This window comes from Mobula birostris, chromosome 10, assembly GCF_030028105.1.
Source record: "Mobula birostris isolate sMobBir1 chromosome 10, sMobBir1.hap1, whole genome shotgun sequence".
Classification (NCBI taxonomy): Eukaryota; Metazoa; Chordata; class Chondrichthyes; order Myliobatiformes; family Myliobatidae; genus Mobula; species Mobula birostris.
In genome coordinates, this window is record NC_092379.1 from 11,711,342 (window position 1) to 11,725,342 (window position 14,001).

The 14,001-nt window shown below is 47.3% G+C and overlaps 1 protein-coding gene across 2 annotated transcripts in view; it reads left to right on the forward strand.

The window, feature by feature from the left end:
- Positions 1-14,001, forward strand: part of LOC140203823 (mitogen-activated protein kinase kinase kinase kinase 5-like) — a 182,807-nt gene that overhangs the window by 106,895 nt on the left and 61,911 nt on the right. For both annotated transcript variants that reach the window (XM_072269917.1, XM_072269918.1), the window contains exons 10-11: positions 4,973-5,035; positions 12,384-12,465. In XM_072269917.1, coding sequence (XP_072126018.1) covers positions 4,973-5,035; positions 12,384-12,465 — 145 coding nt within the window. The remainder of the gene's footprint in view (positions 1-4,972; positions 5,036-12,383; positions 12,466-14,001) is intronic.

Below are 14,001 nucleotides of genomic sequence, written 5' to 3' on the forward strand. Positions count from 1 at the left end.
TTTTCTGCATTTTGGATATGGACTTGGATTCTAGACTTTTTTATTTCAGTCTTACAGTTCTTTTTATATTGTGTGTTTTTTGCCTGATCTTTCTCGTTTTTTTTTGTGTGGAGGGGAGGAGGGATTTGGGATCAATGTGCCTATTCCATTTCTGTTTGTTTTTTTGTGTGGGGAGGGGGGATTTGGGGTTGATAATGGTGCTGCCATTCTTTTCTTTCTTGATTTCATGGCTCTCTGGTGAAGAAGAATACCTTTGCTCATTGCAGCCAAAAAGTTCTATTCTGGTTAGGCCACACTTGGAGTACTGAGTCCAGATCTGGTCGCCTCACTATAGGAAGGATGTGGAAGCATTGGAAAGGGTACAGAAGAGATTTACCAGGATGCTGCCTGGTTTAGAGAGTATGCATTATGATCAGAGATTAAGGGAGCTAGGGCTTTACTCTTTGGAGAGAAGGAGGATGAGAGGAGACATGATAGAGGTGTACAAGATAATAAGAGGAATAGATTGAGTGGACAGCCAGCGCCTCTTCCCCAGGGCACCACTGCTCAATACAAGGGGACATGGCTTTAAGGTAAGGGGTGGGAAGTTCAAGGGGGATATTAGAGGAAGGTTTTTTACTCAGAGTGGTTGGTGCGTGGAATGCACTGCCTGAGTCAGTGGTGGAGGCAGATGCACTAGTGAAATTTAAGAGACTACTAGACAGGTATATGGAGGAATTTAAGGTGGGGGGGGCGTTATGTGGGAGGGAGGGTTTGAGGGTTGGCACAACGTTGTGGGCCGAAGGGCCTGTACTGTGCTGTACTATTCTTTGTTCTATGTTTAACTTCATCAGCCCACAGGACTTGTTCCCAAAATGATCAGGCTTGTTTAGATGTTCCTTTGAACCTTTTGAATAGAACTTTTTGGCCACAATGAGCAAAGGTATGTTTGGAGAAAAAAGGGTGCAGAATTTCATGAAAAGAACACCACTCCAGCTGTTAAGCACGGGGGTGGATCGATCATGCTTTGGGCTTGTGTTGCAGCCAGTGGCATGGGGAACATTTACTGGTAGAGGGAAGAATGAATTCAATTAAGTACCAGCAAATTCTGGAATCACACCGTCTGTAAAAAAAAAAGTCGAAGGTGAAAAGAGGGTGGCTTCTACAACAGGATAATGAACCTAAACACACCCCAAAATCCACAATGGACTACCTCAAGAGGTGCAAGCTGAAGGTTTTGCCATGGCCCTCACAGTCCCCCGACCTAAACATCATCGAGAATCTGTGGATAGACCTCAAAAGAGCAGTGCATGCATGACAGCCCAAGAATCTCACAGAACTAGAAGCCTTTTGCAAGGAAGAATGGGCAAAAATCCCCCAAACAAGAATTGAAAGACCCTGGCTATAAAAAGCGTTTGCAAGATGTGATACTTGCCAAAGAGGGTGTTACTAAGTACTGCCATGCAGGGTGCCGAAACTTTTGCTTCGGGCCCTTTTCATTGTTATTTTGAAACTGTAAAAGATGGAAATAAAAAAAGTTTTCCTGCTTAAAATATTAAAGAAAAGTGTCATCTTTAACTTTATGCCTTTTAGAAATCAGTTCATCTTTTACTCGCTTAGCTATTCACACTAACAGAAATTTTGACCTGGGGTGCCCAAACTTTTGCATGCCACTGTAAGTGCCTGCGTACTTCCTCGGCTGTTCCAGTGGCTATGAAAGTTACTGGTTGACTGAATTTTGACAGAAAACGTACAGTTCAGCTGGATCTAGGTCATCTAGTGCTCGAAAGGCAAAAATTAGCAGGCAAGTGTAGCGAGTAAGTCAAAGGACAATGGGTACATTGGCTTTTATTACTACAGTTTAGGACTTAGAAATAGGGAAGTTCTGTTACTATTGTACAAATTATTGGTGAGGCCACATCTGGAGCACTGCTACAGTTTTAGTTCCCTTATCTATATAAAAAAAGGAACGTTCAGGTTGAAACTCTGGTCTGACACCCTTGGGGCCTGATGTGTACCTGACCACAAAATCTGTTCCTGCCCGTCTTCTGCGGAGCAGGATAGGTGTTCTTTTTTTTTTATTTAGCACAGTCTCTTTAGAGACTCTCCGGTTTATGTAGGGCATCAGAGATTTATCTGTAACACCAATTTCCCCTAAATTGGAAGATCCGTTGGCTGAGCTTGCAGAAGTTGTACGGGTAGTTTAATTAGCGACAGGGTGGCGTTACAGGTCAGCACACCACTTTACAGTACCAGGGACCCAGGTTCAATTCCCGCCGCTGCCTGTAAGTCCTCCCTGTGACTGCCGGGTGCTCCGGTTTCCGGAGACCTCCCGGTTGGTAGGTTAATTGGTCGTTGTAAATTGTCCCGTCACTAGGCCAGGGATAAAAGAGGGAATGCGCAGTGTGGTTCGTAAGGCCTCAAGAACCTCTTCCATGCTGTATCCTATTAAATAAACGAATAATCAGAAACACGGGAAGATCTGCAGATCGTCCGCCTGTAAAAGCAGGATCTCCCGGTGGCCACCCATTTCAATTCTGCTTCCCAGTCCCGTTCCAACATGTCCGTCCATGGCCTCCTCTACTGCCGCGGTCAAGCCACTCTCCAGTTGGAGGAGCAATGCCTAAATGTTCCGACTGGGTAGCCTCCAACCTGATGCATGAACATCAACTTCTCGAACTTCTGGTAATTGCCGCCTTCCTTCACCATTCCTCCATTCCCATTCCCCTCTCTCACCTTATCTCCTTACCTGCCCATCAGCTCCCCCTGGTGTTCCTTCCCCTTCCCTTTCTTCCATGGTCTTCTACCCACTCCCGTCAGATTCCCCCTCCTCCAGCCCCGTATCTCTTTCACCAATCAACTTCCCAGCTCTTTACTTCACCCCTCTCCTTCCCCTAGTTTCACCCATCAGCTACCGCCTTGTACTTCTTCCTCCCCTCCCCCCACCTTCTTTCACCGACCTCATCTTTTTTCCTCAGTCCTGATGTAGTGTGTCGGCCTGAAACATCAACCGCTTACTCTTTTCCTGGCCTGCAGAGTTGCTCCAACATATTGTGTGTATTTTTTAAATAAGCAATCAGTACAGATATTAGTTAAAGTTATTTAATTGGCAGAGATCGTGCATTACAGATTCAAATCATGCCAGATCTCTGGAGTGGCCATACCATTGAATACTGGACGAGAGATTTTCAGTCTATAGTAGCATTGGACAAGTCCAAAGGAGGCTCACTGGGCTAATTCCTGAGATAAGGCGGTTGTCCTATCAAAAAAGATTGTGTTTCATTTCTTTGGAGTTTAGAGGAAACTTATTGTGATGTATATGTTGAAGAGGTTTGTCTCAGAGCAAGCAATTGTAGAGGCCTCCTGTGGCTATTTTTGTTAGCAATGGAGTTTTAGTGAGAAAATGGACTTCAAAAATGGCTATTCAGAATGATTAGAGTAGTGTTTATCAAATTGTTGTTCCTGGTGTTTACTGGCCTGACACATTGCGTTTTGCTCATGATCATTGCCTTGCTGGTCATTTAGGCACTAGGAAAACTCCCGGGCAAGCCCCCATTATCTTGGCTCGGCTCTCAGAAAGTAACACAAAGGAGTCAGGCCACAGCAGGAATTCACAGACAGAAGATATTAATAAAATTAAAGTTAGAGTAAAGGGGGGAAAAGGGTGACGTGTGCTGTGACAGTGCTGGCTGCAGAGTAGGAGAGACAGAATGGGAGCAGCCCCCAGCAGGTGAAGGGTAATTGCAGGTGTCCCAGGGAACTGCAACACAGGTTAAAGAGAAAACACAGGCCAAGAAATGTGCAGGATATAACAACGCATATGAGGCGGCTTTAGAGGTTAAGATGTTTTCACTGGTGGGAGCGCCCTGACCCTTTTTGCAGAGGGTGGTGGATCTGTGGAATTCTTTGTTCAGGGAAGTTGTGGAGGCTGGAACATTAGAAATATTTAACGTGGAGGCAGATAGGTGTTTGAGCGACGGGGAATTGAAAGCTGTGGGGAACGGGCACAGAAGGAGAGTTCGGCCATGATCATACACAGTAGTGTGGCAGGCTTGAATGGCCGACTCCTGCTTGATAATACGTTTGCTTGTGTGATTTGGAAGAGGTTTATTTGGATGCCAAGTTAAGAACCTGACATGATCCCACCCTTGGGGGCCAACCGGGGCACAGAAGAGATTCTGCCGACGCAGGAAATCTTGAGCGACGCGCAGAAAATGCAGCAAGAACTCAGCAGGTCGGGGGGCATCCACGGAGGGGGAGCAAACACAGAGTGCTACAGCGCAGAAACAGAGTATTTCTCCTACTCAAGACTGGATGATCAGGGGACAAATTCTGTTGTGGTCTTAGTCAACTTGAGCAGGGGAAAAAGCCTGCAAGCATTCCTCTCCATAGATGCTGCCTGGCCTGCTGAGTTCCTCCAGCGTTTTGTGTGTGTTGCTTGGATTTCCAGCATCTGCAGAATCTCTTGTGCTTAGGACAAGTATCAGAATGATTACAAGTAGCTTCATGACTCTCAAGCCCAACTTTCTTATCTGCAGTGTTCACAGGACAGAATCTCTGACGATTTCCTGTTTTTCCTTTCTACTTAGGAGGCTGTTTGGGCCATTTTTTTATGCCTTCATTTTAAAAGAAGTCCTCTCGTATGTCTTGCACTGTACAACTGCCACAACATCTGGGGCGTCGCGGCCACGTAGCCGTTTACGCAGCACTATTACAGCTCGAGGTGCTGGAATTCAGAGTTCAATTCCAACGTCCTCTGTAAGGAGTCTGTACAGCCTCCCTGTGGAATGCTCAGGTTTTCCCCGAGTGCTCCAGTTTCCTCCCACAGTCCAAAGATGGCCACGCGGTCACGGGGAGAATGTACAAACTCCTTACAAACAGCAGCAGGAATTCTTCTTGGCCCTTCTCTACCTCGCTACCTCCTCCTCTGTCTCTCTAATCGTTTTGCAGTCTGTGAGACAGCGAGTAATATTCTTCGTATTTTTCCCTCCAGGGTGCTCTTTCTAATGTCCAAAAGTGGTTACCAACCTCCGAAGTTAAAGGATAAAGGGAAATGGTAAGTTTGAACCTGCAAGAACTTTCACTGCGAGTGAAAATATTAAAATATTTACTGTACCTTTGCTCTACTTCCAACTTCTGTTGTGATGTGAGGTTTCTCTGAACCTGTTTCCCACAAATCTCTGCATGCATTGTCAGGCCCGCATGTGAGTGAGGGTCACAGCGAGTTCATCTTGGGGAACAGCGAAACTAGTAGTATCGGTGGTGCGATTTCTCAAGTCGAGTGTGATGATTTCTCAAGTCGAGTGCGATGATTCATGGAACACGATACAGGAATTCGGCCCACAATGCTGTGCCGAGCATGTACTTACTTTAGAAATTACCTGGGGTTACCCGTAGCCCTCTCTTTTTCTGAGCTCCATGTACCATGGATGTTGGGAATGGCGAGGGTGGAGAGCTGTGGGAAGGGTGTGGGACAGGTGGTAGAGAAGGAGTGCCAGGTGTGGGGGGGGGGGTGTGGGTGGTGCACAGGTACAGACACACCCAGCCCCGAGACACTGGGCAAGATCGTTTGATTCCAAACAATTAGTTTATTGATCAATACAGAATGTCTCTCTGGTGCTTCCCTCTCCCTTCCCCTTTTCCCCAACCATGATTCCCCTCTCCCTGCCCCCTTCCCACTCTCAGTCCACAATAGAGACCCAGATCAGAATCAGGTTTATCATCACTCACATATGTCTAAAAATTTAGTCATAGTCATAGTTATAGTTTATTGATCCTGGGGCAAATTGGTTTTCGTTACAGTTGTTCCATAAATAATATAGTAATAAAACCATAAATAGTTAAATAGTAATATGTAAATTATGCCAGGAAATACATCCAGGACCAGCCTATTGGCTCAGGGTGTCTGACCCTCCAAGGGAGGAGTTGTAAAGTTTGATGGCCACAGGCAGGAATGACTTCCTATGACGCTCTGTGTTGCATCTCGGTGGAATGAGTCTCTGGCTGAATGTACTCCTGTGCCCACCCAGTACATTATGTAGTGGATGGGAGACATTGACCAAGATGGCATGCGACTTGGACAGCGTCCTCTTTTCAGATACCCCCGTGAGAGAGTCCAGTTCCACAGTTCCATCCCCACAACATCACTGGCCTTACGAATGAGTTTGTTGGTGTCAGCTACCCTCAGCCTGCTGCCCCAGCACACAACAGCAAACATGATAGCACTGGGCATTGTGTTTTTCTTGTGGCAGCAGTACAGTGCAATACATAAAATTACTGCAGCACTGTGCAAAAATCTTAGGCACCCGAGCTATATACAGGTTTCCCCCGCTATCCGGAGGTAGAGTGTTCCAATGAAACCATTTGTAAGCCGAAATGGCGTAAAGTGAAGGAGCAATTACCGTTAATTTATATGGGAAAAATTTTTGAGCGTTCCCAGACCCAAAAAATAACCTACCAAATCATACCAATTAGCACATAAAACCTAAAATAACACTAACATATAGTAAAAGCAGGAATGATATGATAAATACACAACCTATATAAAGTAGAAATAATGTATGTACAGTGTAGTTTCACTTAACAGAATCGGGAAGATGGAGCCAAAACCGATTTGTAGAAAAAAGTCGACACGTACACGCATGCGCACACACCTGCCCATGCAAGGCTTCACGGTCATGGTAGTCTTTCTCAGGGTAAACACAAGTTTAAAGCGGGCGTCTTTTCGTAAAAGTGAAAATCCTCTTTCGGTTAGCGAAAACAGGTACTACTGTTGGTCTTTCATAAAAGCGAACGTTCGTAAAGCAGGGGACACCTGTACAGTGTGTATTTCAGCACAAAAGGAGTAACACACAAAATGCCGGAGGAACTCAGCGGGTCAGGCAGTTTCTATGGAGGGGAATAAATAGCTAGTGTTTCAGGTTGTGACTCCTCATCAGGACTGGAAATGAAGAGGGAAGACGTCAGAGTAAAGAGGCGGAAGGAGGATAATGAGTTCAGGCTGAGAGGTGAGAGATGAAGCCAGATGAAGGTGGATGAGGGATGTCGTAAGAAGCTGAGAGCTGATAGGTGGAAGGAATGAAGGGCTGAAGAAAAAGGAATCTGATAGGAGAGAGCAGCGGACCATGGGGGAAAGGGAAGGAGGGAGGGACACCAGAGGGAGGCGATGGGCAGGAGAGGGGAAGAGAAGGAACACTCACAATGCGCTGGAGGAACTCAGCAGGTCAGTCAGCATCAGTTGAAAAGATTAGTTGACGTTTTGGGCCGAAACCCTTCGTCAGGACTGAAGTAAGAACTTTGGGGAGGGTTTGAAGAATGCTGGTAGTTGAAAAAAAACAGTAATTTGAAAGACAAAGGGGTGAGGGAGGGGAAGCAGGGAGGTGATTGGCAGGAGAACAATGTACAGTAGTAGAAGGAGGTGGAACTATGAGGGAGGTGATGTGAAATAGGGATAGAGGAAGGGAGGGGGAGGGAATTACCGGAAGTTGGAGAATTCTATGTTCATACCAAGGGGCTGGAGACTACCTAGACGGTATATGAGGTGTTGCTCCTCCAACCTGAGTTTAGCCTCATCATGGCAGTAGAGGAGGCCATGTATGGACATATCCGAATGGGAGTGGGAAGCAGAGTTGAAGTGGGTGGCTACTGGGAGATCCTGTCTGTTGTGGCGGATGGAGTGGAGGTGCTCGACGAAGCAGTCCCCCAATCTGCATCGGGTTTCACCGACGTAGAGGAGGCCGCACCGGGAGCACCAGATGCAATAGATGACCCCAACAGACTCACAAGTGAAGTGTTGCCTCACCTGGAAGGACTGTTTGGGGCCCTGAATGGTGGCAAGAGAGGAGGTGTAGGGACAGGTGTAGCCTGTAGGGTCATAGTTCCGCCTCCTTCTACTACTGCGCATTGTTCTCCTGCCAATCACCTCCCTGCTTCCCCTCCCCCACCCCTTTGTCTTTCAAATTACTGTTTTTTTCAACTACCAGCATTCTTCAAACCCTCCCCAAAGTTCTTCCTTCAGTCCTGACGAAGGGTTTCGGCCTGAAACATCGACTAATCTTTTCAACTGATGCTGACTGACCTGCTGAGTTCCTCCAGCGCATTGTGAGTGTTCCTTTGACAACAGCATCTGCAGATTATTTTGTGTTTTTGAGGAGAAGAGAAGGGGGTGAGAGGGGAATGGAGAGAGTGAGAAGGGGGAAAGGGAGAAATTACTGGAAAGTGGAGAAGTCGATGTGCTAGCAATCAGGTTGGAGAATACCCAGATGGAATATGTGGGGTTGTTGATTTTGGCTTATCGACTGGCTCTCACAAAACAATCACACCAATCCCATTCCCCATGTTTTTATTCCCCCGTACTCCTGCAACCCACATGGCCATCGATCCCCTCTTTTACTCTTACCTACACAAAGGGGTAACTTACAGCAGCCAACGAATCTTCCAGCATACTTGTGGAATGGGGGAGGGTGCTGGATCATTTGAAGGATGCCTGCACGGGGAACGTGCAAACGCCGCACAGACAGCGCTGGAGATCAGAACCGAACGCATAGCTCAGAAACCGTGAGGTACCAGCTGTTTTACCACTGAGTGTGCAGCTTTGGTCTTTGTACCTCCAGTAAGGGACCATGTTATGGCCTTGGAAGTTCACGAGGACATTTTGCTCCCGGGCTAGCCAGTAGCTCCAGTGCTAGACAGCGCAGAGGGAAACACGCCGAGGCACACTAAATTCAGAGCAGTCCTGGTGAGCCAATCAAGAGTGATTGAAGCAGCAACCTCCTTAAAAGACTGGCCCTATGTTACAACTGTTGAGTGGGAAAGGAGCTATGAATGAGTGGAGGTTTGCAACAATTGTGGAAGTTGTTTTGAAAGCGAGGGAACCGCTTTCTATTTCCGTTAGAGAGGAAGCTGGATGTCTGCGGTGTAAAGGGAATGGGACCAAGGCACACTCAGTACCCACTTTATTAGAGACATCCTCCACTTAATAAAGTGGCCACTGAGTTTATGTTTGTGGTCTTCTGTTGAACTTCAAGATTCAACATGTTATGCATTCAGAGATGCTCTTTTGCACCCCACTGTGGTAACGTGTGGTTATTTGAGTTACTGTCGCCTTCCTGTCAGCTTGAACCAGTCTGGCCATTCTCCTCTGACCTCTCTCATTAACAAGGCATTTTCGCCCACAGAACTGCTGCTCACCGGATCTTTTATTTTTTGTCGTTTTTCTCACCATTCTCTGTAAACTCTAGTGACTGTTGTACGTGAAAATCCCAGGAGATTCTCAGTTTCTGTGGTATTCAAATCACCCTGTCTAGCAGCAACAGTCATTCCACGGTCAAAGTCACCTAGATCACATTTCTTCCCCTATTCCGATGTTTGGGCTGAACAGCAGCTGAACCTCTTGACCACGTCTGCATGCTTTTATGCACTGAGTTGCTGCCACATGATTGGCTGATTTGAAGTTTGCACTAATGAGCAGGTTGACCTAATAAAGTGGCCACTGGGTGCATAAAACTATCCCTCTGTATCTCTGACAGCGAATCCCCAAGAAGCCCAGGGAGGGGGCAGAGTGCGTTAAACTAAGCTGAAGGTGAGGCCGATCACTTGGAGGTACTGGTGGACTTTCTCCTGGGCCTGGCCAAACGACCATTCACAGGTCCAGGCGGCGGGCAGTTGAGGGCCTTACCTGGGCCAACTGCTTGCCCCTCTGTCGGGGAGACGTTCATGACCAGGTGTCCTTGGAGAAGGAGCATGCAGTCACCATGGGTACAGTGGGTGACTTCTGGGAACATTGGATCCCCAGGGAATTGACTGTTTTACAGACAGTAATAATTACGTTGTCATTTGTTCGTGGTCTTGTCAATACTTGATGTTTGCATTTTGTGTATTCTTGCGAGAACAAACTTTTGTAGTTTTGTATGGATCTGGACCTTTACTCACTAGAATTCAGAAGAATGAGGGGTGACCTCATTGAAATCTATGGAATGGCGAAAGGCCTCAATAGAGTGGATGTAGGGAGGATGTAGAGAGCCTAAAACCAGAGGACACAGCCTCAGAATAGAGGGACATCCTTTTAGAATGGAGATGAGGACGAATTTCCTCAGCCAGAGAGGTGAATCTGTAGAATTTGTTGCCACAGGTGGCTGTGGAGGCCAAGTCATTGGGTGTATTTAAGCGGAACAGGTACTACACATGCCCTTACACTTCCTCCCTCACCACCATTCAGGGCCCCAGGCAGTCCTTCCAGGTGAGGCGACACTTTACCTGTGAGTCGGCTGGGGTGATATACTGTGTCCGGTGCTCCCGATGTGGCCTTCTATATATTGGCATGACCTGACGCAGACTGGGAGACCGCTTTGCTGAACACCTACGCTCCGTCCGCCAGAGAAAGCAGGATCTCCCAGTGGCCACACATTTTAATTCCACGTCCCATTCCCGTTCTGATATATCTATCCATGGTCTCCCCTACTGTAAAGATGAAGCCACACTCAGGTTGGAGGAACATCACCTTATATTCCGTCTGGGTAGCCTCCAACCTGATGGCATGAACATTGACTTCTCTAACTTCTGTTAATACCCCACCTCCCCCTTGTACCCCATCCGATATTTATTTATTATTATTATTATTATATATATATATTTTTCTCTCTCTCTTTTTCTCCCTCTGTCCCTCTCACTATACCCCTTGCCCATCCTCTGGGCTCCCCCCCCACCTTTTCTTTCTCCCTAGGCCTCCTGCCCCATGATCCTCTCATATCCCTTTTGCCAATCACCTGTCCAGCTCTTGGCTTCATCCCTCCCCCTCCTGTCTTCTCCTATCATTTCGGATCTCCCCCTTCCCCTCCTGCTTTCAAATCTCTTACTAACTCTTCCTTCAGTTAGCCCTGACGAAGGGTCTCGGCCTGAAACGTTGACTGTACCTCTTCCTATAGATGCTGCCTGGCCTGCTGCGTTCACCAGCGACTTTGATGTGTGTTGCTGGGTATATTTAAGGCAGAGGTTGATAGTTTCTTGACTGGTCTGGGTGTGAAGGGATACAGGGAGAAGGCAGGAGATTGGGGTGGAGAAGGAAAATGGATCAGCCATGATGAAATGGTAGAGCAGACTCGATGAGACAAATGGCCTAATTCTGCTCCTATATCTTATGGCCTTATGGTGCTGATAAAGCGAAGCTGAAGGCCAAGTCAGGTCAGCATGCGAGGGAGAACAGAGTAGAAGGCAAAGTGATACTCTGGGTAGAGCCCCTGCCTTACAGCTCCGGTAACACGAGTTCGATCCTGACCTCAGGTACTGTCTGTGTGGTGTTTGCATGCTCCCCTTGTGACGACGTGGGTTTCGCCCAGGAGCTCACGCGGTTTCTCCCTACAGTGTTGGGTTGGGCCGGTTGGGCGGCACGGTAGCTTAGTGGTTAACACAACGCTTCACAGTACAGGCGACCCGGGGTTCAATTCCCGACACTGCCTGTAAGTCACGTTCTGTCAGTGACCGCGTGGGTTTCCTCCGGGTGCTCCGGTTTCCTCCCACAGTCCAAAAACGTACTAGTTAGTAGGTTCATTGGTCATTGTAAATTGTCTCATGATTAGGCTAGGATTAAAACGGGGGATTAATTAATAAGTGAGAGGAAGAAGGAGAAACAGACAAAATGGCAATAACTGAGAAGATAGTGAAAATTGCATCTTGCCAGTTCAAATGGGTTCATTAGGCTAGGGTTAAGTTGGAGGATTGCGGGGCAGCATGGCTTGAAGGGGCAGAAGGGCCTCTTCTGCACTGTATGACTGCTGTAAATTGCCCCTCCTGTGTTGGTGCAGGGTGGAATCTATCTGTCTACAGTATCTATCTATGTATTTATTGACATACAGTGTAGAATAGGCCCATCTGACCCTGCCAGCTGCGCCGCCCAGCAATCCACGGTACGTCTTTGGACTGCGGAAGGAAACCGGAGCACCCGGAGGAAACCCACGCAGTCACGGGGAGAACGTACAAACTCCTGACAGGCAGTGGCGGGAATCGAACCCAGGTCTCTCATACTGTAAAGCCGTCGTGCTAACCACTACGCTACCACGCCCATCCGGAAGGAGCTGGTGGGAGTGTGGGGGAGAATAAAGAGATTGGATTAATGTAGAATTGGTATTTGCTGGTTAGCAAAGACTCGATGGGCTGAAGGGCCTGCTTCTGTGCAGTATCTCTCTCTGTAAGTCTGTGACTATGAGGCCTTGCGGAGAGAAGCCGGAGGCCGTGAAGTGCCAACACACAGATGGATGAGCGTCTGCCCTGGATACCCGATTGGTCTTGCTTGCAGCCTTTTGATATCTCGCTCCTGTCGGTCACCAAGGGGGTTACTGGGGTCCAAGTGGGGGTGAGGGATCTCAGAGATATTAAACTCTGGGCGTGACCTCTGCACTTCTCTTCTGCAGGAGCTCAGCGTTCCACAACTTCACCAAAGTGACGTTAACGAAGAATCCGAAGAAGAGGCCAGCTGCCAGCAAGATGCTGACTGTAAGTACAGCCAGGGACCCCGGTGTTTCCCCCCCACTCCCTGCCCTGCTCCTGCTAGGACATTGGGCTTGTGTCCTCAGGTCCAAATCGTCATGACCTCCGCCTTAGTGCTGAGGTCAAAGGTTCAAAAGATTCAAAGTATGTTTATTATCAAAGTCTGTATACAGAGTTCTGAGACAGGCCGCCATGAAAGAAAGGAACACCTTGGCGCTTGTTCGACAAATCATCGACACCCAACGCGCAAAAAAAGAATAAATTGCGCCAACAGCAAAAAGCAAGTGAACAAAGCAGAGGATATCAAACATCAGACCGGGAGTCCAATAGTATTCAGTTTAGTTCAGTCCAGCGCCACGCCATTAGCGCACGGCGGGCCGCACACAGAGCCATTCTTCGCCGAAGCGCCTGAGTCCAATCAAACCGCTCATGGAGGCAGACCTATCCCAGCATCCTCTGCAGCCCTCCACTCTCATTCCTTCAGAATCAGATTCAGGCTTATTATCACTGGCAGGCGTCGTGAAATTTGTTAACTTAGCAGCAACAGTTCAATGCAATACATAATATAGAAGAAAAAAAAAACAAAATAAGATAATAATAAATAAGTAAGTAAATCAATTATGGTAAACTTATATTGAATAGATTAAAAATCATGGAAAACCAGAAATAATATATATTTTAAAAGTGAGGTAATGTTCAGGGTTCAATGTCCATTTAGGAATCGGATGGCAGAGGGGAAGAAGCTGTTCCTGAATCGCTGAGTGTGTGCCTTCAGGCTTCTGTACCTCCTACCTGATGGTAACAGTGAGAAAAGGGCATGCCCTGGGTGCTGGAGGTCATTAATAATGGACACTGCCTTTCTGAGACACCGCTCCCTGAAGATGTCCTGGGTACTTTGTAGGCTAGTACCCAAGATGGAGCTGACTAGATTTACAACCTTCTGCAGCTTCTTTCAGTTCTGTGCAGTAGCCCCTCCATACCAGACAGTGATGCAGCCTGTCAGAATGCTCTCCATGGTGCATCTATAGAAGTTTAGAGCTGAGTGAAAATGGACAGCTAATGCGGCAGGGTCAACTTGATGGGCTGAAGGGCTGGTGGCGTTGGACTCTCCGGGGCCTTTGTCTTGATTTCCATTTGGGTTGTCATGGCGATGGACAATGGACTGGAGGCGAGGTGGCAGGTTTAGTGAGTGGGGACATTCATATGATGAAAGAAGTCGTGTTTATGGTCATATACACAACTACGTATACGCAGGGTTGTCTGTGTACTCTGATAATAACATTTACTTTCATCTTTGAACTTTGCACAGTTTCAGTGGAAACTTGCAGTAGCCTCACAGGCAGACGGCAATAGAGACAACAGTCGCAATAGAGACAGCAGTCGCAATTATTGCAGGGGAAAGAATACTGAGGGCTAGTAACTTATAAATAGGGATGTGGATTGTGTTAATGTGGTAGCAGGTAACCACAGGCAAAACCTAGTACTAGAGACATGAAATACAACATAAACAATGTCCTTGTTTCAGGAACTTCAAGGTTCAAA